The sequence below is a fragment of the Pristis pectinata genome, chromosome 32, assembly GCF_009764475.1.
Source record: "Pristis pectinata isolate sPriPec2 chromosome 32, sPriPec2.1.pri, whole genome shotgun sequence".
NCBI lineage: Eukaryota > Metazoa > Chordata > Chondrichthyes > Rhinopristiformes > Pristidae > Pristis > Pristis pectinata.
This window is the reverse complement of record NC_067436.1, coordinates 17,070,102-17,094,788: the sequence shown is the minus strand read 5'-3', so window position 1 is coordinate 17,094,788 and position 24,687 is coordinate 17,070,102. Positions and strand designations below refer to the sequence as shown.

At 39.9% G+C, this 24,687-nt stretch overlaps 1 protein-coding gene across 8 annotated transcripts in view; it reads left to right on the top strand.

Moving 5' to 3' along the window:
- hmg20a (high mobility group 20A) overlaps nucleotides 1-24,687 on the top strand; it is a 58,606-nt gene that overhangs the window by 13,231 nt on the left and 20,688 nt on the right. For 5 of the 8 annotated variants that reach the window (XM_052042730.1, XM_052042729.1, XM_052042725.1 and 2 more), the window contains exon 2: nucleotides 23,522-23,617. In XM_052042730.1, coding sequence (XP_051898690.1) covers nucleotides 23,526-23,617 — 92 coding nt within the window. In that variant the 5' untranslated portion in view covers nucleotides 23,522-23,525. Of the gene's footprint in view, nucleotides 1-13,438; nucleotides 13,584-15,667; nucleotides 15,807-23,521; nucleotides 23,618-24,687 lie in introns of those variants that run through there. The other 3 variants (XM_052042728.1, XM_052042726.1, XM_052042727.1) reach the window with 2 other exon arrangements.

Sequence of the window (24,687 nt, the reverse complement as noted above, 5' to 3'; positions counted from 1 at the left end):
AAAAAAACTAAGCTGTTGTGATATTTAGAATAAATGTCCAGCTTAGCTGGAGAGACCAGAATCTTTGGGTTAGTATTGGTTTATTGTCACATGTACTGAGACACCATGAAAAGCTTTTATTTACGTGCCATCCAGATAGATCAGATCATTTCATACATAAGGGCGTTGAGTTGGTAAAAAGGAAAACAGAATGCAGAATAAAGTATTACAATTACAGAGAGAGTGCAGTACAAGTAGACAAAGTGCAAGGGCCACTACAAGGTAGATTGGGAGATGAGGAATTCATCTTTTAATGTATGAGAGGTCCGTTCAAGAGTCTGATAACAGTGGGATAGAAACTGTCCTTGAGCCTGGTGGTACGTGCTGTCAAGCTATTGTATCTTCTGCCCAACGGGAGGGGGAGAAGAGAGAATGACCGGGGTTGGAGGGGTCTTTAATTATGTTGGTTTCAAGGAATAGGACAGATTATTGTCAGCAATTAGGATTTGGCGTTATTGACACTAGCCAAGAGAATATTGCAGCTAGGTTACCTAGATGGCAGAAAGTACTGTGCTTGAAAGTTACTGGTTAAAATTTCCCATTTATGCCATTGCTGCTAAAGAAAATGATTTTTAAAAATACTATTTACAGTTCATGTCAACTTGAATTTTAATGAGCTGTAAGTTTGGTGTTTCCTTTTGAACTATTACCAAGGGCTTAGACTATTTGATGGCTCATTGGGTGGGTGTCTTGTTTGAACCATGCAGACCAAATTCAGTCACTTTTTCTCTGGATTAGTGAATTGTGTCATTGTGGCAATCTGTTGAATACATAACTCACTGGCTGAATAATTTTCAATCTTTTTACTGTTATTGTACCTAGATCGTTACTGTTGGAGTCACTATTGACAAAATGGGCAAGTTACGTTAACAATATTGCACACATTGTAAGTGCATCAGGTCAGCACATGATTGGGCTTTGATGTGATACTTTAATGATACTGTCTGCACTAGCTGCCAATGGCAATACTGCTGGATCCAAACATAAGCCAATAATGATTGAAGCACGATTTTCTACAATCTGTATACTTCTCTCAGCTACTGGGTGAAATGTACATCTTTGTAAACAATAGCTTACAATAATTTCAGTGACACAAATGTAATGTCTGTAATCTTTAGGACAATGATAAAAGTCCTTACCTCTTCCTCCCTGTTTCAATAACAACTCAGAATTCCCAAGACTGTAGATTACATTGCTGGAAAGAATCAGAATGGCTGATTAGAATTGCAGAGGTTTCTGGCCTTTGTTGCTTGCTGCTCGCATCGTTGGTTGTTACCATCTCCAGTGCATCTCTGCAAGGCCACTGATTTCATTGCCCTTGAGCGTGATGTCTTGTATTTCATCCTTTTTTGCAGCTGCTGAGATCTTGACTCTTATGCCCTATTTAGCTTGAAGGTTACTTTTGCATGCTTTGTAATAAAAAAAAATAAACTATTATGGGTCCTATGAAAGGAAAGAAGATTGGTGTTCCCCTTAATGGGGGTGGAAAGGCATGTAGTGGTCTTAAAATAACCAAATACAAGGGCATGTGCAGAAATTTACAAGGAGGACGCAGATGTGTCCTTAATGTTATGGAAAAATGAGTGAGCACAAGGCCACAACTTCAGTTCTTTAAATGATTATTGCGGGTGGAGGGTTAATGTGCCCCTGCTTTCTTCTCCCTACCAACCTCCCCTCGTGTACTCTCCTACACAAATGTTTATCTGAAGATTTTAAAGGAAAACGTATGAGGAGAGGTTGGCTGGGATAGGATTTCTTTCTTTGAACAAAGGAGGCTGGGGAAAGATTTAATAAAAATGTATTAAATAATGAGGGGACTGGTCATGATAAATAGGAAGACCCTATTTTTCTCCAGATTAACCAGAGCACTTGTATATAACATAACTAGTAGAACAATTAGAGAGGGATTGAGAGAAAAATATTTGCATTCAGAGAGAGGTGGGGGATCTGGAACTCATTGCCTGAAAGGCAGAAATAAACTGAAAAAGTTCCTAAATGAGAATTTTATACCACAATCTATGGACTGAATGCTGGGAAGCGAAAGTTGTCAGAAGTTATCAAAGAAGTTGACGTTCCTGGACCAATGAACAAATGGCTCTGTGTCGTAAACTTCCATTTCAACACTTAATACAGTTTCAGATTTTAAGATTCAGTTTTCTTCATTGGCAGATAAAACTTGATATTGCCACCGTCTAATGTGGTAGTGTTATGTTATTTACTTAATTATTATAGCATAAGATCATTTAGCCCATCGTGTCCACAACAGCTCCCAATAAACAAATCCCACCAGTCCAACTTCCCCTCCTTTTTTTTCTCCATAACATTGTAATGTAGTCTCTACATGCCCATCATTTCCCTGTTACATTTTTTTGCCATTTGAAAGAAAACAGAAAAACTACAGCACGATTCAGGCCCTTTGGCCCACAAAGCTGTGCCAAACATGTCCCTACCCTAGAAATTACTAGGCTACCCATAGCCCTCTATTTTTCTCATCTCCATGTACCTATCCAACAGTCCCTTAAAAGACCCTATCGTATCTGCCTCCACCACCATTGCCAGCAGCCCATTCCACACACTCACCACTCTCTGAGTAAAAAAACTGACATCTTGACATCTCCTCTGTACCTACTCCCCAGCACCTTAAACCTATGTCCTCTTGTGGCCACCATTTCAGCCCTGGGGAAAAGCCTCTGACTATCCACCCAATCAATGCCTCTCATCATCTTATATACCTCTATCAGGTCCCTCCCCTTATCCTCCGCTCCGTGGAGAAAAGGCCGAGTTCCCTCAGCCTGCTTTCATAAGGCATGCTCCGCATTCCAGGCAGCATCTTTGTAAATCTCCTCTGCACGCTTTCAATGGCTTCCACATCCTTCCTGTAGTGAGGCGACCAGAACTGAGCACAGTACTCCAAGTGGGGTCTGACCAGGGTCCTATATAGCAGCAACAATACCTCCTGGCTCCTAAATTCCATTCCACGATTGATAAAGGACAATACACCATATGCCTTCTTAACCTGCGCAGACGCTTTGAGCGTCCTATGGACTCGGACCTCAAGATCCCTCTGATCCTCCACGCTGCCAAGAGTCCTACCATTAATACTATATTCTGCCATCATAGTTGACCTACCAAAATGAACCACTTCACACTTATCTGGGTTGAACTGCATCTGCCACTTCTCAGCCCAACTCTGCATCCTATCTATGTCCCGCTGTAACCTCTGACAGCCCTCTATACTATCCACAACATATCCAACCTTTGTGTCATCCGCAAACTTACTAACCCATCCCTCCACTTCCTCATCCAGGTCGTTTATAAAAATCACAGAGTAAGGGTCCCAGAACAGATCCCTGAGGTACACCACTGGTCACTGACCTCTATGCAGAATATGACCCTTCAACAACCACTCTTTGCCTTCTGTGAGCCAGCCAGTTCTGGATCCACATTGCAATGTCCCCTTGGATCCCATGCCTCCTTGCTTTCTCAATAAGCCTTGCATGGGGTACCTTATCAAATGCCTTGCTGAAATCCATATACACTACATCTACTGCTCTCCCTTCATCGATGTGTTTAGTCACATCCTCAAAAAATTCAATTAGGCTCGTAAGGCAGGACCTGCCCTTGACAAAGCCACATCGACTATTCCTAATTATATTACACCTCTCCAAATGTTCATAAATCCTGCCTCTCAGGATCTTCTCCATCAGCTTACCAACCACTGAGGTAAGACTCACCAGTCTATAATTCCCTGGGCTATCCCTACTCCCTTTCTTGAATAAGGGAACAAAATCTGCAACCCTCCAATCTTCCGGAACTTCTCCTGTCTCCATCAACGATGCAAAGATCATCGTCAGAGGCTCCGCAATCTCTTCCCTCGCCTCCCACAGCAGCCTGGGGTACATCTCATCCAGTCCCAGCAACTTATCCAACTTGATGCTTTCCAAAAGTTTCAGCACCTCCTCTTTCCTAATATCTACATGCTCAAGCTTTTCAGTCCGCTGCAAGTCCCCACTACAATCCCCCAGATCTTTTTCCATAGTGAATACTGACGTAAAGTATTCATTAAGTACCTCTGCTATTTCTTCCGGATCCATACACACTTTCCCACTGCTGCACTTGATAGGCCCTATTCTTTCACATCTTATCCTCTTGCTCTTCACATACTTGTAGAATGCCTTGGGGTTTTCCTTAATCCTACCCACCAAGGCCTTCTCATGCCCCCCCGTCTGGCTCTCCTAATCTCCCTGTTAGCCTTATACTCTTCCAGATCTCTAACATTAGGTGAGGTGAGGAAAAACTTCTTCTCCCAGAGGGTTGTGAATTTGTGGAATGCACTGCCTCAGAGAGCAGTGGAGACCAATTCTCTGGGCACTTTCAAGAAGGAGCAAGATAGGTTTCTTATAGATAGGGGAATCAAGGGATATGGGCACAAGGCAGGAACCTTGATTGTTGAGGATCAGCCATGATCTCAAAATGGCGGTGCAAACTCGAAGGGCCGAATGGTCTACTTCTGCTCCTATTGTCTATTACCTAGCTCTCTGTAAGCTTTCGTAAGCTTTTCCTTTTGACTAGACTTATTATAGCCTTTGTACACCACGGTTCCTGTATCCTCTCATGACTCCCATCTCATTGGAACATGTCTATGCAGAACTCCTCACAAATATCCCCTGAATATTTGCCACATTTCTTCTGTACTTTTCCCTGAGAACATCTGTTCCCAATTTAATCTTCCAGTTTCCATGCTTTTGCCAACACTATGGTAATTTATAATTACCAGTAAATCTCCTAGCAAGTTTTTTTGGGATGTGGGAGGAAACCAGACCTCCTAGTAGAAACCTACGCAGTCATGGAGAGAACATGAAAAACTCCACATCTAGTATCCAAGGTCAGGTTCAATCCTGGGAGCCCTGGAGCAGTTCCCCCCCACCACCCCCTCCTTCCGATCACCTCTTATCCTCTCTTGTCTCCTTTCTCAAACCCTCCAGCCCCCCTTCAACCATATTCATCCCCTCCCTCTCTTGGTTCCATCTACCCACTACTCGCACACAGTTCACCCACAGGTTTCCCACCCCACCATCTGGTTCTGGTTCCAAATCCCATTCACTTGTCCCCTAATGGTTCCCATTCTCACCTCCTTTATCAGAAGTCCAGCCTTGGTAGCCCTTGTGTTCCTGCTTATCTCCTCCTGCAGCTTTCTCCTGTTTTCACATTCCTCCCCCCCCCCCCCCCCCCCCGATCTTGCTCTGTTTTTTTTTCCCCTTTTCCTCTTTCCTCTCTTTTTACCTCCACCTATCGCTCACCTGCCACTGTCTCCCAACTTCACGCCCTGCTCCGCTCCCCTACCTGGCACAACCTGCCTGTCATCTTGCAACCCCTCAGTCCACCGATCACTTCAGACTCCTTTTCACCACTCCCCTCTCCTCTTTATACAGGCCATCTCACTTCTCCAATCTCAGTTCTGAAGCAGGGTTTCGACCTAAAGAAGTTAACAATTCCTCCCACCCCACCCCACCCACAGGTACTAGCTTGACTCGCTGAGTTGCTCCAGCAGACTGTTGATACCAATTACGGTGCTGCTGTCCCACCCAGCTGAAACTGAATTCTGCAGGGGATGATGTTCAGGATTAGAGTCAGGTTTATTATCATTGACATAGGTCTGAAGATTTGTTGCTTTGTGCAGCGGTACAGTGCAATAGAAAAACCACAGCAATAAATGTGACCGCTTTCTTAGACGCTTTGTTCCCCTCAGAAAATGCAGTCTCTGAAAATCAAAAGTGCACGCGGAATAAAAAAAAATGACTGAAATGAAGCATTTGAAAAATATCCAAAAACTGATACAACAAACCCAATGAATTTGCAGACTCATCAGCTATTGATTAAATATAGTTGTTGAACACTGAGACTATTAAACCTTGGATGTTTAAGAAAGTTTTTGCTGAGTGCCAGTTCATTGTCTGATGTTTTGTTGAATGAACAGCAGCTTGAGTTTAGATCACATTTCTAAATAATTAACCTGAGAGTTGCCCAGTTGAGTAAAGTGAAGATCAGTACCATATTTATAATCACAAGATATTAGTAATTTTCTGTGGATTACTTGGGCTAAAAGTTGATTGTAATCTGCCATGGATGAATTTCATTTGAGAACACTGAAAAATTGATGGCATATGCAAGTTCACTTTGGAACTATTGAAGAACAAACAGGAGCAACTACATTTTCTATACCTGCAGCCGCTGCTTTTAGAACCCAAAATGATTCAACTTTGAGCGCTACTTTAGACACCTACTTCGGTTCTTTCCGAAGCTTGTTTGCATGGATCCTACCGGCTTCTGATAGAGTTGAACTGTGACTGGGAGTAAGTACCCTGTCAAATTTCTGAAGTGGTACAATTTTATTGGGGGGAAAAAGTGATTTTTCAGATGTCTGGAGCTGAGATTTAAAAAAAAAGTATTGGAATTCATAGGCCAACGCCGCTGTCTGTGAGGAGCTTGTACATTCTCCCCGTGGGTCTGCGTGGGTTTCCTCCCACTTTCCAAAGACGTACATGTTAGGTAGCTGTGGGCATGCTATGTTGGCACCAGAAAAAATGGTGACACTTGCGGGCTGTCCCCAACGCAATTCTTAGTAATGCAAAGAGACGTATTTCACTGTGTTTGATGCACATGTGACTGATAAATATCTAATAAAAAACATTTTTGACCCAAATTCAGACTGGTATATCAAAAGAATTTCTGTAGTGCTTTTTATAACTTTGAGTTGTTTCATAGAACTTTGCAGCCAATGGAGTACTTTAGAAATGTAGGAACTGAACAGTCAAGTTGCACACAGAAAACTTGTCAAAAACGCAATGTGACGATCACCAGACTGTCCCGTTTCAAGTAACGTTGCTTGAGGCACAAATATTGGCCAAGTCTCCGGGACCATAGCTCTCCTTTTATGCATGCTCCGGAACTTTTGTATCTGCCTCTGAGACCAGATGGGATCTCAGTTTAATATCTTGTGCACCATGATGCTGTTCACTTTTTAGCTTGTCTGTATCCCCTTGAAACCTCTACAATCCTCATTACTACTCCCATTTCCATTTAGTTCATGCCAACAACAAAGCTGGAGACACTACATTTGGTCTTCTCATCCAAATCATTGAAACAGATTGTGAATAGTTGGGTGCCCCATTGGCATCTCAAGGCACTGGAAAAAATGCCACCATCTCTGCGAAATACTCCAACTCCACAGAAAGGATATACGACCAATGTTCGTAACCTCTCCCTGGTCAATATCCCATTATTGAGGCCCTAGTTACACTCAGTTGGCTATGTTGGGCAGGAAGATTCAAAAACACCATTGCCATTGATTTCCCTCCCCCCATTTACTCAATTAGATAAGCCAAATGTTATTTCTTTTTCACAAATCCATATTGACTCTGCACTCTACTAACTGGCATTATTATGTTCTAAGTGACTTGAGATCACATGCTTTATTTTTGATTCCAACATTTTTCCAACTACCCATGTCAGGCAAGCAGGTTGGTAGTTACCTGTTTTCCTCTGTCTGTTAACTGCTCTCTGTTTGATTACCTGCAACTTGAGAGAAATTAAAAATCTATGTCTTGTGAGAAATTAAATTGGGATCACTGTTTGCAAAGCAGTGTTAAATAAAATCATCTATCAGAAATCCTTTTGAGCCCTCTTTGTCCTTTCCTTTGAATGGTGAGAGGTTCTTGTGGCAGGATCCAAAGCCCTTTATAAATGGTTTCAGAAGCTGGATGGTATGGGCTCTTCTAGCATCTCTCTCTATGGGGAGAGAAATTAGATGAACCATGCAACCCATGAGATTCTGTCTTTGATTTACAGTCGAGTTGAATTAGTTGATCACACTTAGAGTGGTGATTGGTGTGGCAATACTTGATCAAGACCCATCCATATAGACATTCCAACACTTTGTCATGACCATTTGCAGGCAAATGCTTGGGAAAGAACAGCATGGTATCTTTGATCTGCTAGCCTCTAAACACTCCCTATCCAGGCTTAAAAGGAAATAAAACATTTCATGTCTTGTGCAACCTTTCAGAACATTCCAAAGTACTTTGCAACCAGTTAGATGATTTTAAGTTGTAATTCCTGCTTTAATGCCAAATCATGGCTACCAATTTGTACTTGGCAAGCTCACCCAAATAACTATATGATACCAGCTAGGTAATCTAATTTTTTTTTAGAAATCAGATAACATTGTCCAGGACTCCAAACAAAAATTCCCATGCACTTTGAAATGGTGACCGTTTGATCTTCTGCCTCTACCCGAGAGAGGATGTGGGGCCTTGGTTTAATGTCGACTGAAAGGTGGCACCTCTGCTGGTGTAATTCCCTCACTGCTGTGCTGGGAATGAGTGTAGTCAACCAAGCACAGACCAGAAATTAGGTGCAGGTCCTCCCCAGCTTATGAACACACGACTTATGTACAACCACTATGTACAAACAAACATTTGGCAGACCGGTGGGATGGATTTGCCGGCTGCTGTGGGGCTGCAGGCATCTTCTGTCATGTGGGAACTCAGTTCATGGCCGCATTTCCAATTTGAGAACTGTTCAGGTTACGAATGGTTCACAAGAACGGAAGACTGCCATAACCTGAGGAGGACCTGTACTTTGTTATCCTCGAGAATTGTTCTTGTCTACAAGACTATTGTGAATTTTAGAACTTTCTAAAAAGTTTCTTAAGTTATTTCTTCATTCACTGGCTCAGAGATAACTTGCTATCCTTTTTGCCTTGACTTTTGTAATGGATGTTATGTCATTGAGTTTAGTTAATGAGATTTGGGGCCACCACCCATACATAATTACTGCTTGCATGTACCCACCTGAGCCAGACTGAAGACCTTTTGAACTGATCTTCTGTACCTGAATTGTGACTGGTAAGGTGTAGCAAAGCATTTGTGGTAAATAGGTTCCCATGGCATAGTGCTGAGGCCCTGCCCCGAGACCCACTGATATTTTCTGGTTGGAGACAAAGATGGCAGTACTTTGCCTCCATTCATGGCTCTCTAATAAATTTGAAATATCCCTGATATTCGGAGGCATTTAAAAAACAGTAATGTCATTCAATCCAGTGGAGTAATATTTTATTGCATTATTGGTTAACAGTAATTAATAGAATATTCACTATTTAAAATAATTAAAACACAAAATAATCAACTAATTGAAACAAAATAAGTAATTATTTTCTCCCAATCTCAGGCCAGGAATCCTCATTTGAACGAACACTCCAATCTTATGCTAAGTCTGACCGACATAGAATTGTACAAGTGGATGACCCAGCAATGTGCTGGGGAATCCCAAAGGACTGGTTCTACTGTTGAACTATGTAGAGGTGTAGTTGCATCAATATTGGTCACTCTGCTGCATCTCATACTCTGCACAAGTCTAGAACTTAGTTATCTAGGAGTGCCTGAAGATTTTCTATTCTGCAAGCACAAATGGGGCTGTAATCATTTTCCTTCTCTCTTCCCTCCATCCACCCACCTCTGATCAAGCAGCCTGCTTGAAATGAGGATCTCGAAGAGCCTTTCCTATTCTGTTTCTTCCTGAAATTGTTGACTCATTGGCACATGCAGGAACAAGGGTTACAGCATTTCGGTTTCTCAAATCAAACTTGGCAGTGAACAGTACAATTAGAAGCTGTTGGGGATAATGAGAATTGAGGAGTTGTGTGAATCATAACATTTAATGAACAAAGCAATGTCAAAAGGAAAAGATGTGCGGGAATACATTTAATGACAAACATCTGGAAAGTAAATGGTTCTTTTGATAAAGGAAACACAACAGTCTCTAGTCACTAATAGGAGCTAAAAATAAAACTCGGTATGACCAGAAGCATTCCTGAGGTAGATTTGCAAACTTGGCCACACTTTCCTCAATGTTTATTATCATTGTCCGATATCCAGAGAGGGCTGTTCCAATGTAGCTTCACTGTTCATTGTATTTGGTTGCTAATCGCAATTGGGTGGTTAAGGCTGTACAATTACATTGTAGCCATGCTGGCACTGCCAAAGACCTTTCCTATAGTTTTACAAGATTCAATTTACTTTGTTCTTAAAGAGCAAATACCTGTGAAAGGTCTTGGTTGCATCCTGAGTTTACAAAAGATATTATAAAAAGTGCATTTTTAAAAAATATATGTAAGACCTTTTGAGCACTGAGGATAAAAATTTAAGGCAGTGACAGAACAATGGATAGCTGATAATGGCATCCAATCCAATGGAGTAATGTTTATTGAATAATTATTTTGCATAATTTTTCCCAATATGAAAATAATATTTGCATGTGAGCAACATTTAATAAATTGACCACAGCTAAGATGCATCCAGTCCTCATGATACTCCCATCCCTGTACTTCAAGTAACTATTAATTTGCAAATGATAAGTAAACTTGGGTTAGGTAGCAAAGGTTTTGAATTTCTTTTGAAGGTGTGGTATAGGGTGAACAAGTGTCAAAAATGAACTCCACAGGATGGGAGGTAGTTTTGTAATTCATAATAGTTGGATGGGAAAGGGAGACAAATAAATAAAGGTGGAATGTGGCATGGTTCCCAAGTGTTGCAACCAGGGTAGCTTTTCACCTGTATGGAAGGGATGGCGAGTTTTGTATCTGAGTTTGAACATGAAGCACAGTAAATTGTGTGTGTGGAAGCAGAACGTTACAAAAGAGCATAAGTAAACTAAGTGAATGGGAGAAAATTGGCCAATACTGTTCATTGTGGGAAAGCGAGTTTTGGATCCAAGCAAGATAAATCAGGATATCTCCTCAACACTGATAATTTATGGAGAAACAAAGTTTTATTTATGCCTTTTGGACAAATCATTGAAAAACTAGTTCTGAAGGTAAATTGAATAACTGGTAACTTGGATATTCAGACCTTAAGAGAAATTGTTATTCTTACAGGTACAGTAGAAATCACTAGAGTTCTAATCAGACAAAAGGTTATATTATTGCATAAACTCTGAGGGAAACAGATAAAAGAGGGGGAAAAATAAGGAGGGAGCAAGGGCAGTGCATTTGTGCTTTATTGGCTTTTAGAAAGATACTACAATTCATTTTACAAATAGACAAAATGTCAATGTTCCCAGTCACTGGAAAAGATTCAAAAGTAGCATGCCTGACAGGAAACTGTTGGGACCAGAGCAGATTTCATACTGTGCCCAGTTATGATTTCTGGTGAGGAAATGCTGAAAATATTCAGCAGGTCAGGCAGCATCTGTTGGGGGAGAGAAGTTTTCTCAGTTCTGATGAGAAGGTCGTGGACCAGAAATATTAACTTGTGATTCTTCACAGATGTCTCCTGACCTAAGTATTTACAGTATTTTCAGTTTTATTTAACATTTCCAGCACTTAAAGTATTTTGCTTTGGAGATTAAATTACCCCAGCTAATTTTAAACCCTTCTTTGTCTTTACAGTATTCGTATTTGAATATGATAAGCTTAAAATATTTAGAAGTAAAGGTATTGTTCCTTTTTGTTTTTTTAAAAAAGTATTGTTTTAAAACTTTGAGATTCTCTATACCCTTCGTGTCTAATTCTGCTGGGTCCTTCAAAATTGTTACTGCAAACATTACAATGCTTTAAATTATTAATATTTCATAAGATCTGTCTCCCTGAAGGAGAAATATTCCTTTTGCTTTTCTATTTTGCTGTGTGATTAATGGGTATCCTTACGATTGAGTGCCATTCAATGTGAACTGAAACTGTAATTAGGGTTTCTGCGAGCAAAGTGGCAACAAGTTGTACTTCTGTTGTTCTTTTCAATTCCCTATCTCTCTGGAAGAATTGACAATGGGTAATGATTCTGCAGGCATTTGTCTGTTTTTGGTGTCCAGCCCAGAGTTCCTGACTACTACTTCATACTTATGCCTACTTTAAGTGCACATTTTCAGGCATAAATTGAGTACACAATTTGTTTTGGCTCTGCTGTCAAATCACCTGGTGATGTTCATTAATTTGGCATGCATTAATGAAATGGTGTCTGTTAATTGTGGAATAAAAAATTCACCCTTGTGATCATTGCATCTGTTTGGGGGCAAAAAAAGACAACTTTAACCTGAGAAGACTCCCTACTCCTCTTCATTGTACAAACTTGGAAGGTCTAAGATTCAATCCCTGTATGTGATTTGGTGATATTGTCTTGGAAGCAACAGTGATATAAATGCTTGTTCATCCTTCCAATAGGCTGCAGACAACCTCATTAGGTTTAAGCACTGTGACTAAAGTGTCTATTGTGGAGAAGGTTTGGTTGGGTGTTGGGCCTTGCAGCCCCTGACAAGTGGGGCTAGCTGGTGTAAAGGGGGATAGCACGTGAGGAACAGTTGGAGCCTTTTGAGATGGTGAATGTGAAAAAGCTTAGAATAATCTTTGTGCCTTAGAGCTGTAACGACTTTTTTGTCTGATAACTCAATTAGTTCAAGGTCAGCAATGATAAATATAAATAAAACAACAAAAAATACAAAAAAACTTAATGATTGTGCCACAACTAAAAGTTGATTCTGTTTGCCAATATATTTAATTTATCATCAAAACCTTAAGAAATGTAAATAAATCTTCAAGCTAGTGGAAATTTCTGTCATGGGCCTGATTCCATGCTATAATGCTGTGCAATCTCCTCAATACGTGAAGTTAATTCCAATTTCACAATTGAAATTGTGTGGTAAAAATAGCATTTTGGGTTCAAAGTGTGGATGCAGGAGCTTGCTGTGTTTGGCTTCTGCTGTGATATCACCTGCCAGCCAAATTGAAAAAAATATTTGCAGCAAGAAATGCAGTGAGACCAATCCTCAAAGGCACCTGTATGTTTATGCATATAAATGACACAGCCTTCAGGGTAATGATGCATCTCAGGAGATTGAACATGGATTACTTATTCAAGTGGTGTTCCCATGCCATTATATCCCCTTTGGTTACTACATTTTGCTGCTTAATTTACATGTCTCATTCATTGTTCCCAAACACCAAGATACACGTGTTACCAACATTCTATTTCCATTGGAAGGCTTTTGGTCTTGTTCATTTTTATTGAAAGTGGGCATTGCTGGCAAGGGCAATGTTGAACCTTGACAAGTTGGTTTGCCGCCAAAGAGTGGTCAAAAACTGATGGTCATCCTAAGGCCACCAGCCAACTGGGGATGTTACATATATCGTATTGATATTTCAGCTCCTAATTTTGGAAAATATTGTAGTTAATAAGAGAGATGAAGCAAACAACTTTGTAACTCATTTTCTGTTAATTTATAACCTTCCTAACTATTGTGGATGTTGACAATCATAGCAGATGCTGAGTAGAGTGTCTGATTTTTGATCTATTATGGAAAGTCATAATAAATGCTATCTTTCCACCTCACATACATGTAGTTAGATCATCTTTGATGGCCTGCCAAGTTTCACCCTAGTCTCAAACTATGGATCGTCTCTTCCTTGCTGATACCTCCTCCGTATGATGTGTGTGAAATACTTGATGTGAATTCTCAGCACAGAGCACCTGTTCACTGCTGCTAGGAGTCCACTGGTAAATATTTAACAGCCGTAAATAGTACTGCAGTGCATTCCTGTGGTGTGAGCCAGCAGAATCAGCTCATTCTTTGCTGCTGCTATACTGAAACTACTTGTGTAGTGAAATCTTTTGTCCTGTTTAGTCTCTCTGTGGCATTCTTTTGGAATGAGATATCTTGTGCTTTTGACCAGTTTGAGTATAAGCTATTCAAACATTTCAACCAATTGTGAAACTTATGACCACATTGTAAGAAAATGTTGGTTCCTGTCACAAATCCTTTTTGATTATGGACTAAAAAGGATATAATTGATGCTTCATTATGAGTCTGAGGCAGTTTAGGTTCAGAGAACTTTGAACCATGATCAGATGTTTACTGTCTTGAATTATTATGTTTCCTCACTATTTTTCCCTTGGGACATGCCTTCCCACCACATCACCCCCCCTCCCCCCACCCCCCCAGCGTTTAAGCAGTCATTCTTTGTATGCAGTTTGACTACTTTAATATAGAACATAGAACACTACAGCACAGTACAGGCCCTTTGGCCCACAGTGTTGTGCCGACATTTTATCCTGCTGTGAGATCTATCTAACCCTTCCCTCCCATATAGCCCTCCCCACTAAATATGAGGTCATTTAACTGCAGAAGAATCACAGGTGACCCCGTTGTCCTCGTACATACACAAGCTACATGATGCTCTGGAGGGTCAGGAGAAGGAAACCCTGTCTGATTATATTTCTTTTGAAGATTGCTACACAGCTCCACCAGACAGACTGCAGTGGTTTAAGAGGGCAGCTTGCCAGCATCTCCCCAACGCTTCCCAGACCCCCACCACCTGCTTCCTAAGGGTAAATAGGAATGGGCAGTGACTGATGGCCTTGCCAGTTATGGCCAATTCCTGAAAAAATATAGTGAATAAACACATGCAAAGATTAATTGTAGCATTTCTATATTCAGCTAACTTCAGATAGGAATCAAAGCTGGAACGGTTTCTGACCTTCTCTCTTCCTTGAACAGTCAGTTTTGTTTGCAGTGGCATTCCATTGAAACTTTACCCGTTGCCTCTTTTCATTCATGAGTCAAGAGGATGAGTGTCAAAGTGGGAAGTGTTCCTTTGGTTATGGTATTAGCCTGATATTCATGCATGTGTACTTTCTCCCCAGTGGTCAGTCATGTTTCTAAATCACAAAACTGCTTTTAGTCGTATGCTGACCCTCTGATCTTGTGTTCCTGTGGTTTATCCCTGTATCCTACTTGATATTGAACATCAGTTTACCAGTTGGCTCCTGCCCAAGAATAACTAGTTAAATACCACTGCCATATTGTAGCATAGTAAATAGATCCCAGCTCGGGTGCACTCCCTAGATTTTTTTGTCTACAGTTTAATTTTAATTCTGGAACCTGAGTGCATCTACTGCTGCCTATGAATCCATGCAAAATGATCTGAGCAAATTCTCCAGAGTAACTGAAACCTCAGCTGAGTGAAACATCTGCATTTCATGGAAGCACAAGTTTTCTATAGTGGACAGCATAAACAATTGGGTACTATTTATTTTCTACAAATGCAATTTAATTCAGTTTCAAATGTTTTGTCTTTAAATGAAAGTAGACTGATAAACTTGAACTTCTACCATTCTATGTACTGTGAAATGTGACCACCAAGATTGTACACTGTTGTTTATTACTGGAACTGTTGACTTGGAATTACCAGTCATTTCCTTTCAAGTGGTTATCAGTTCCCTGCTAACAATCATTTTCCTGAAGACTTGCATAGAAATATCTTGACCTTGGGACTATCTAATAAACTCAGTGCTTGCCTCCATTTTTTGTTCAATAGCAAGCAGTTCCTTCATTATCTGTTTGTGCTAATAATTTCTTTGAAAGAACAAATTCTAGCTGAAAATAGGGATGGAAAGAATTAAATGTCGTGCCAGATAGAAAAATAGCTTAAGACAGACATACCAAAAGATAAAGTCAGCATTGGGTTCTTTTACTAAATATGGCTATTTAGCTCAATCTCATGCCAAGGTATGCTTGTGATTCACTGATTCTCAGCTTCAAGCAGACTCCCACTGAGAAATATTTCCATTTTCCTTTGCAGATATTCTTCCTTTAACCCCTACTAATTGCACTGCCATTTTAGAATGGAAGTTTTGTGAATCCAGCCGTCAGTTCCAGAAAGCCATTTCTCAGCTTTTATTCTGGCTGTGATAGTTTGTCCTCTGCCAGCACACAGCAAGGTTTGTATCAGTATGGATAAATACCAAAATAAGTATGCTCTTTTTAATCCCTGTTCTCTTCTCCTGAAAGTGGTGGTTCATATTGAGATCTGTTTTAATAAATGCTGACATCCTTGTGTTTTGCTTGTGAAAGCCTAAAGAGAGTTAAGAATAAACTATGTGGGGCAATGCAGTGGGAATCCACACAAATGCTACCATCCATTTACAATCGGTACAAGAGCTCTTGTTTGCTTCTCCCCATTACTTTGGTGTATTGAGGGTAATTATGTTGTCCTTTTTTGTTACTTTGGCTAAGGTCTAAATAGTTTGCTTCTGAATGCTATCTAATTCAAGCTGAGAGCCAGAGGGCTGGGAAAGTAAGTTACCCGCCAGCCATTCTCTTGGGAATATTACAGAAGCTTTATTTCGATAAAAGGAAGACAAGTAAATTCTGTCCTGGGGGGAGGGGGGGTGGAAGTTACAGACACATTGCAATGAAACAAATCCATAACACTTTCCCCCTACTTCATATCCTTGATGACGAGTTAACTTCTAGAATTGTACTGCTGCCAGACACAAGTACAAATGAAGGGAATGAGTTGTTATGTGATTTGAGAAAACATGAACTTTGTGTAAATGCATTAAAGGAAAAAATGGTTTAATTGAGTCCTCGATTCGGCTCTGTTTGGTTACAAAACTTCTCCAGCATTTCCTCATATGCCTTGAACTGTCTGTTTGCTTTGGTGGTGTTGGTCAGCCAGATGTTACTGTATGGGAACTGAATTAAGAGCTCAGCAGGAAAATGGGAAAAATACTCTACTCTGCATTTATTCCAAAACAAAAAGGCTTATTAAATAAGAGTATCAAAGTCTGCCATCCCTACCCCACTGTCTCTTTCACATCTAATTGTCTGTCTCATTTAATGCATGTTTTTGATGTACTATTTCCCAGTCGCAGGAATCCAGTCTTCTACTTACAAAATTCTTATGTTTTTCATGTTCTCCGCCTCTGTCATGCAGCATTCCTTGGGTTTTAGTAGTTGGTTGTTGTTATTCTGGAGGCGAGTGGGGCAACATGTATGCAATATGGGGCCCTGGGAAACAGGAATGACTTATTTTTTTCCAGCAATTTATTCATGTAAAACAAACTATGACCATGAGCATAAATCCAGCATAAAGCTTTGTGGTTTCACAATTGTGTATTTCATCCCAGATGTTACATTAACTTATGATAGACCTCATTGAGACTTTGCCTTTTTTTCACTTGCTATGAATAGGGGAAAGCATTGAATTTTATCAGTTTGAGGTGGATTTGCGCCTAGTCATGGAAATAAAAAGGCATTTTTCTAATCTACTACATCATTGATCCATTTAGCTACCAGAAAATATTAAATGTATGAAGTCAAAGAATAGAAGGCTTTCATTCCCACTCGCATTAATATTTCAGAATGAAACTTCATTGTGCTGATCTGATTACCTGCCAGCCAACAATATAATGCAACAAATACATTTTGAAATTCACATGTATTTCCTGATACTGCTATATATGCCTGATAACTAGCCAAATGCCTTTCATTCCAGTATGCAATTCCATTAACAACTCCTCCAAATGAAGCAGTCTGCATCTGCATGCAGCGTGACCTGGACGATGTCTGGTCATTAGTTGAGAGGCAAGTAATGACTGTTAGGAAGGAACAATGTCAAACCAACTTCCCTTGATATTCAATGGCATTAATAGTGCTTACAGTTGTGGAATCTTCTACCACCACCACCATCCTGGAGTCAGCACTAACCAGAAACTTAACTGGACAGGTCACAAAGATAGGCCACCATCTGATTTTTCACTATCAACAAGTATCAAATCAGAATGTTCATAGAAACTTTCCACTTGCCTGAGAGTACAGATTCATCAACATTCACATAGCTTGTCAATCTAGTCCAGTTGATTGACCCCCCTCATCAATTGCCATAGTATTCACTCTTCTACCACCAATGCACCTTGGTTGCTTTGGGTTCAAGAAGACAACTCACCACCAGATTTTTGAGAGCATTTAGGAGATGGTCCCATCCCATGAGAATTAAAATAAATGTCTAGTGTTCCTACTGTAGAGATCCTGGTTAAATTTATAAATTTGATTTGTAATTGAGAAAAATTCAATGCACTACTTCTCTAGGTTAGTTATTGAAGATATTTCATCAAAGTCCATTTTAACCAAAGGTCAGCTATATTTTAGAACATAAAACAGTACAGCACAGGAATAGGCCCTTCGGCCCACGATGTTGTGCTGAACTAATTAAGGTAATGACACCTAATCTCTTCTGTATGCACATGGTCCATATCCCTCCATTCTCTGCATATTCATGTGCCTAATTAAGAGCCTCTTAAATGCCTCTATTGTATCTGCCTCCTCCACCACCCCTGGCAGCAAATTTTAGGCACCCACCACTGTGTGTGCGTGTGTGTGTGTGTGTGCGTGTGTGTAAAAAAAACAATTGCCCCATGCACCACCTTTGAATTTTCTCCCTCTCACTTTAAATGCATATTGTGATGCAGTTCACATACATTCCTCTCCAGTAATGTCTGAGCAACAATTCTTTCCAAGTATCCTGGCACCTTACTTGGTTACAATGGTTTATTTGACTTAATACAAATACCAACTTCTTACTATTGACCAGTTGACAGGATGTCACACAAAGGTGCAAGAATGTAACACAGGCTGATTTGCTCTATTCACTTTTGAGTGTACAAAGATTATGGTCAATTGCTAATTATAAAATTCAGCATTGTTAATGGCTTCAAGAATTTCTGGAATTAATAAAAAATGAAAATTAGGCAGAAGAACTTTCAAGGCTCTAAACTGAAGATTCTGCTGACAGACTTAATACCAGTGAAGTTCTGAGTGTTTCTTTTTGAACTACCATCAAGACCCCTACGTAGTTCCCTGTATTCTGTCTTCCTCTCCTGAAGACATTTTGTCTTGTGCCTAGACAAATTTCACAGGTAGCAATAATTCTGCTTTCTTTTGTCAATTGATCTTTTATGAAGCATTCATCTTTTATGAAGCTGTTTGCACTTGGCCAAATGTGTTCACAATCCAGGAAGATTACTGGGCTGATATCTGAAGCAGAAACAAAGTTCTTTTAGTTTTGTCTATTTTTACCACCTTTCAAGTTTGGAGAGGATAACACTGTAGTATATCCACTCTTATTCCCTGCATATCAGTGAATGACAAGGACTAAATCAGGGCTTTTATAATCTGTCTGGCTAATGTGATAGATTCACCATGAAGGCATCTGGGGATATCACCAGTCGTCTTGACATGGAATGTTCGAAGGGAATTCAACTCCATGGGCAAATGTGATTCCGTTATTTCCTAATTTCCATCCTTGCCGACCTCCCAGCTTAATGACTGGATAATGTCAGGCATGAGACTTTCCGCCTGGTTTATAATGCTCTTTCTAACCCATTGCATTGAACAACATGTAACATCCTGACTGCCAGCATCCCTGAAATTAGATTGATCAACACAGAGTAGACACTAATGCATTGCTGTTCCCTGCGATTCAGAGCTAACCATTCACTGCCCTAGGCAGGTAGAAACAAACTTACTGCCCAGTTCATACTCATGAAGCTCCAGCCACTATCTCCAGCTGGATCTAAAAATGAGCAGACAGAGACCTACTTGTTTCAACTTTACGCACACTCATCAAAGTCCAATGCAATTATCTGGAAAGAATGGGGCTTAAGTGAGCAATTAGAAGCTCACAACAAACTGAATTCTTGATATTTCTTTGAATGGTTTACTTTATGCAGGTGTTCCTCTTGGTTCCACAAAAAGAAGTCACAGGCTGACTTCTGGATATCAATTTTCCACTTCCACTGCAGTAGCACCCTTATTGCCGATTCACCTAAGAGCACAAGTTCTCGGAATCTTAATTCCATCTCTCTTGGTTATTCCGTTATTGTCACTTTAGCATTTCTTTTTGCACTACTTTAGATTTCACTACTGTTTTGCGCTTGTCGCTGTATTTATTATTGCCATGTACACTGTTTACTCTGTGAGCTTCACGTGAGCAAGGAATTTCATTGCACCCTGGTGTATATGACAATAACTAATCTAACTCTGAATTTGAACTAATCTGAATCTGACATGAGCAAGGCGCGTCTTTGAAGAGGACTCGTTATGCTTGTTGAGGACACCAGAAGACAGCTGACACAATTCAGCATCCTCTATTGCCTTAAGCACACTCAGTCACGAAGAATTTGTCCAATTTTATTATTGGCCTATCCTAGTCATGTAAGTGAATATTGGCAGTTGCTGCCATTTCAGTAAAAAGATTCCAATCAGGTTAGGATTAATAGTCTCACTACATCATGTACCCTAATTTTTCCACTATCTAGTGTTGCCTGACACTATTCTAGTTTACAGTATTAGTACTGCATAATCATGAAAGATGTTGACAGGAATAGTTACCAACAGCCCTCTGATGATGAATTGTAGTCTATCTTAATGAACACTCCATTGTTTAATTCTTAACAAATCCTTAGCTGCCTTTGATATATTTGGTACAGTGTCTGATATCTTGGTTGATCTGGCCACTGACTCATCTAGTCATTTAAAAATTCCTGTTGGCAGAGTTTTGATAATTTCATAGGAATTTCAAATATCTGACAGAAACATAGAAAAACCTACAGCACAATTCAGGCCTTTCGGCCCACAAAGCTGTGCCAAACTTGTCCCTGCCCTAGAAATTAATAGGCTACCCATAGCCCTCTATTTTTCTCATCTCCATGTACCTATCCAACAGTCTCTTAAAAGACCCTATCGTATCCGCCTCCACCACTGTTACCGGCAGCCCATTCCACACACTCACCACTCTCTGAGTAGAAAAACTTACCCCTGACATCTCCTCTGTAGCTCCTCTAGAGCAAATATGTTTTTTTTTAATATTTACCAAAGAACATATGAAAGTAGGAGTAGTGCACTTGGCCCCAGAAGTCTGCACCACTATTCAATATGATCATGGCTTATCTGCCCCAGGCCTTGTCTCTTGTGTACCAGTTTCCCATAGCCCTCAATTCCTTGATCTTCTAAGAAAGTATCTACTTGCTCCTTGAATAATTCTAATGTTCTAGCTTCTACACCACCCATAGTAGAGAATTTGAGATTCACTACCCATTGCAAGAAGTGTATTTTGGTATAAATTTTAATATTTCATTTGGAAACACTAAGAAAGACTGCAGATGCTGGAAATCTGGAGCAACACACAAAAGACTGGAGGGACTCAGCACGTCAGGCCTCATCTGTGGGAGGAAAAGAATTGTCAATGTTTCAGGTCAAAACTGCAGTTGGGGAAATCTCCACTCTCAGTCCTGATGTAGTGTTTCAACCTGAAATGTTGACAATTCCTTTCCTCCACAGATGCAGCTCGACCTGCTGAGTTCCTCCAGCAGATTGTTTGTTGCTCCAGGTTCCAGCAACTGTAATCTCTTGTGTCTCTGTAGTGATATATTTGCATAGAAACATAGAAAAACTACAGCACAATTCAAGCCCTTCAGCCCACAAAGCTGTGCCGAACATGTCCCTACCCTAGAACTTACTAGGCTTACCCATAGCCCTCTTTTTCAAAACATTTGGGATTTTATTTTAACATTCAGTAAGGACCTGAAAAATTAATTCTGCAGTGACATTTTTTTTCATTTTGCCCTGACTTTGAAATTGAAGTATTGAGCCATTTGATTTCATCATACTGTCAAAAAGTGAAACCTTAGCAGCATTTCCCCTACTGCAGTGTTAGTGTGATCTCATGTTCAATTTAGTACTGGTAGGACATTGTGTGTTAATCTCTTCAGTAAGTTTCATTATGAAGAAGTGAAATCAGGCTTGCTAGAGCCACAACAAGTGAATGCTTGGGTTTGGAACCAAAACATTTCCCCTACTGATGAGTTCTTTGAAAAATCAGGGTAGTTTGGCAATAGTTGTATTTCCTGCAGTGAATCCTGAGAATTTTGGGCCTTTGCTGTGGGTCACACTGATCCAAGAAACAATACGAAAGAGAGACTTTATATAGTACCTTCCATGCCTCTCTTGAGATGTTTTTATTTATTTCATTTATTCAAAAAGGTGTGGCATCACTGGCTAGGCCAACGTTTATTGCCCATCCTGAATTTTCCCAGAAGTGAGTGGTTTATTTCAGAGGGCAGTTAAAAGTCCACCACCTTGGAACCTCATATTGGCCAAACCAGGAAAGGGTAGAACATTTCCTTTCCTAAAGACATTAGAGAGCCAGACAGATTCCTGTGACAATCCAGTACTTAAATTTACATTTTAGTTGAGAATTAATTTAACCTTGCACTCCTGTGCACTCAAATGAGTACTTTTGTTATGTACTCATGTTTGCAATATAGGGAGAAGAGAGAAGCCAATTTACATAGGAAGATCGTGCAAGCAATTGATAATGATCAGAAAATCTGACTGAAGGCTAAATCATGATGACATGTGTCCTTTGAAATAATGTCATGAAAGGATATCTGAAGGAACAGGTGGGGCCTTGGTTTAATTACATAATTCCTCTGACAGGCACTACTTCCTCAGTGTAGCATTGGAGTATTATAGTGGACTTTTTGTATTCAAGTTTGTGGAATGTGACTTGAATCGAGAATATTCTAGCAATTACCAAGGTACAATTAATATGAAAATCTCATTGTTTTGAGTATTCTTCTAAAAGTTAAATTTAAGTCACGATGGCAAGTGTAATCATCTTGGGTCTCCATAAACATTCATAGATCAACACAGTATCTTAAAGTGACATGTTATTTCCTCAGAAACTATAGCAACTTTTCTTAATAATAGCAGGATAATTTATCCAGAAAAATGCAATGAGTGGATGTTTATGAATATGTTTATTCGTATGAAACTAATCTCCATCCTTAAAGCAGTGTGGGCGCCAGGTTTGATTAATGAGAAATTACCCAGTAATCTCCACTCTGGCTGCAGTTGCAGGAGCAGGTGGATAGGTTTCACATTGCTACATCAACTCATGATCTGCAAGGTAATGGTTTGCTGCTTTGTGCTTCTATCTTGCGCACTTTAATAAACTATATTCCACCATTTCCAACCCACTCGACCCCTTCCCCCCCCACCCCCCCCCCCCCAAACCAAGCAAAGAACCACCAACTCGGATTGTACAAGGTGTGTTGTAGCTGAAGGTGTCATCTTCACTACGTTTCTGAATTTAAGTAATTAATATGAATGAGTTCCACTATAAAGAACAGCAGATAAAAGACCCCAAGAGGCCCTCTGTGTAGCCCAGTCATTTACAATTCCAAGTAAATTCTCATGGCTATACTGTTGGCTGCAAATAATCTGACTGGTTGTCCTGTTTGATCCCAGACAGGCAGTCATTAATTTACAAATGCATTTGTTGAATCAAATGACAATGATACACTTGCAGCATTTGGTGCACCCTAGGATTAATATTTTACATTTTCAAACAAAAGACTCCTGATTAGACTTCATTGTGGTGACAGATCGGCTGAAATTTGGATTGAAATCTTAATTGATCCTGGAGGCTGCTCTCAATGAATGGCACAGAAATGCTAGCCAAACCAGTTTCATTTGAACTAATATTTTAACCTAATGAACTAATTGATGAAGTAATCAGTAACATTATTAATTTCCAAAATAGAACCTTCCTCTGCTGGAAAGAAACTAAAACATAATCTTTCTCTCTTAGAGAGATGGATGGACTCGTATCAAGCACAGCATTGCCTCCACTTTTTGCTGACGATGATGTATCAAAGGAGAGCGCAGATCTGACAGTCGATGCTGGGTATGTCACACATTCTTTTACTAAAAGGCACTAAGATATTGTGCATAGTAGTCAATTAATTTGAAGGTAGTTAATTAATTGAATTAATTAATAATTAATCTGGATGGTAAGCCATACCTATATTTTTATTTCTAATCATTGTTTTTTTGCCTGTGGATGGTTTAAGGATGGATCAACAGATGTTGATAATCCACCCCCCCCCCCATTAATTTACCAATTGGTATTTTCTTGATTTGTGCTAACTTCGGTTTGGAGCACTCTACCTAATCCTGTTTAAGTCTGAGTTAGCCATTGACCATAATTGATAGCTCCTGCTGAAGAGTAGGTGGCAAAAGCTCCTCATTATCAACTGGCAGTTAAGTGAAAATGAACTCTGGACCATTTGAGTTGCTCCCCACAACTTCCTAACTGACTGTCAAATTCAGAAATGAAGGTGACTTGGTATTCATGTTTGCTGTCTTTGGCATGTACCCTGGGAAGAATATTGATAGTCAAAGTCAAGGTTATTGTCATATGTACATGTAAGCACAGGTGCAATGAAAAACTTACTTACAGCTTTATCTGAAGAAAAGTTAATGGGCTCAAGACAATGGTAGAATTTTTCCCTATCTTGTCCTTGGGTGCATTTTGTCCTCAATGGGAATCACAGATATCCAAAACCTTGGGAATTGAGTTATAGCACTCATTCTTACAAGGTATAATTTTACAGTCTCTGGACTCTCTCAGGATCCTTCTCAGTTGTCCATTCTTCGGGGGCAGCCAAAATGAGCAACAATACTGGGTTATTTAAACATGGAGCTATCAGAAAAGTAATTCTTGCTCAATCTGTGTTGAGCAACTTGCATTCAAAAGCAGTAAATTTTTAACAATAAATCCTGTACTCAACAATTTGTGCATCTTCTTGTCAAAGGTTTGCTACCTTTTTTTAAAGTCTTCATTTGTGATTGCTACAAGTATATTAGTCTATTTGTTCAATCATGGTTAAAGCTTCAGTTTCTGTTTATTGAAACTTAGTGAAGTGTGTGCATTGAGAACAGTTTGCTCATTCCCAAATACTAGTTTGTAAACGA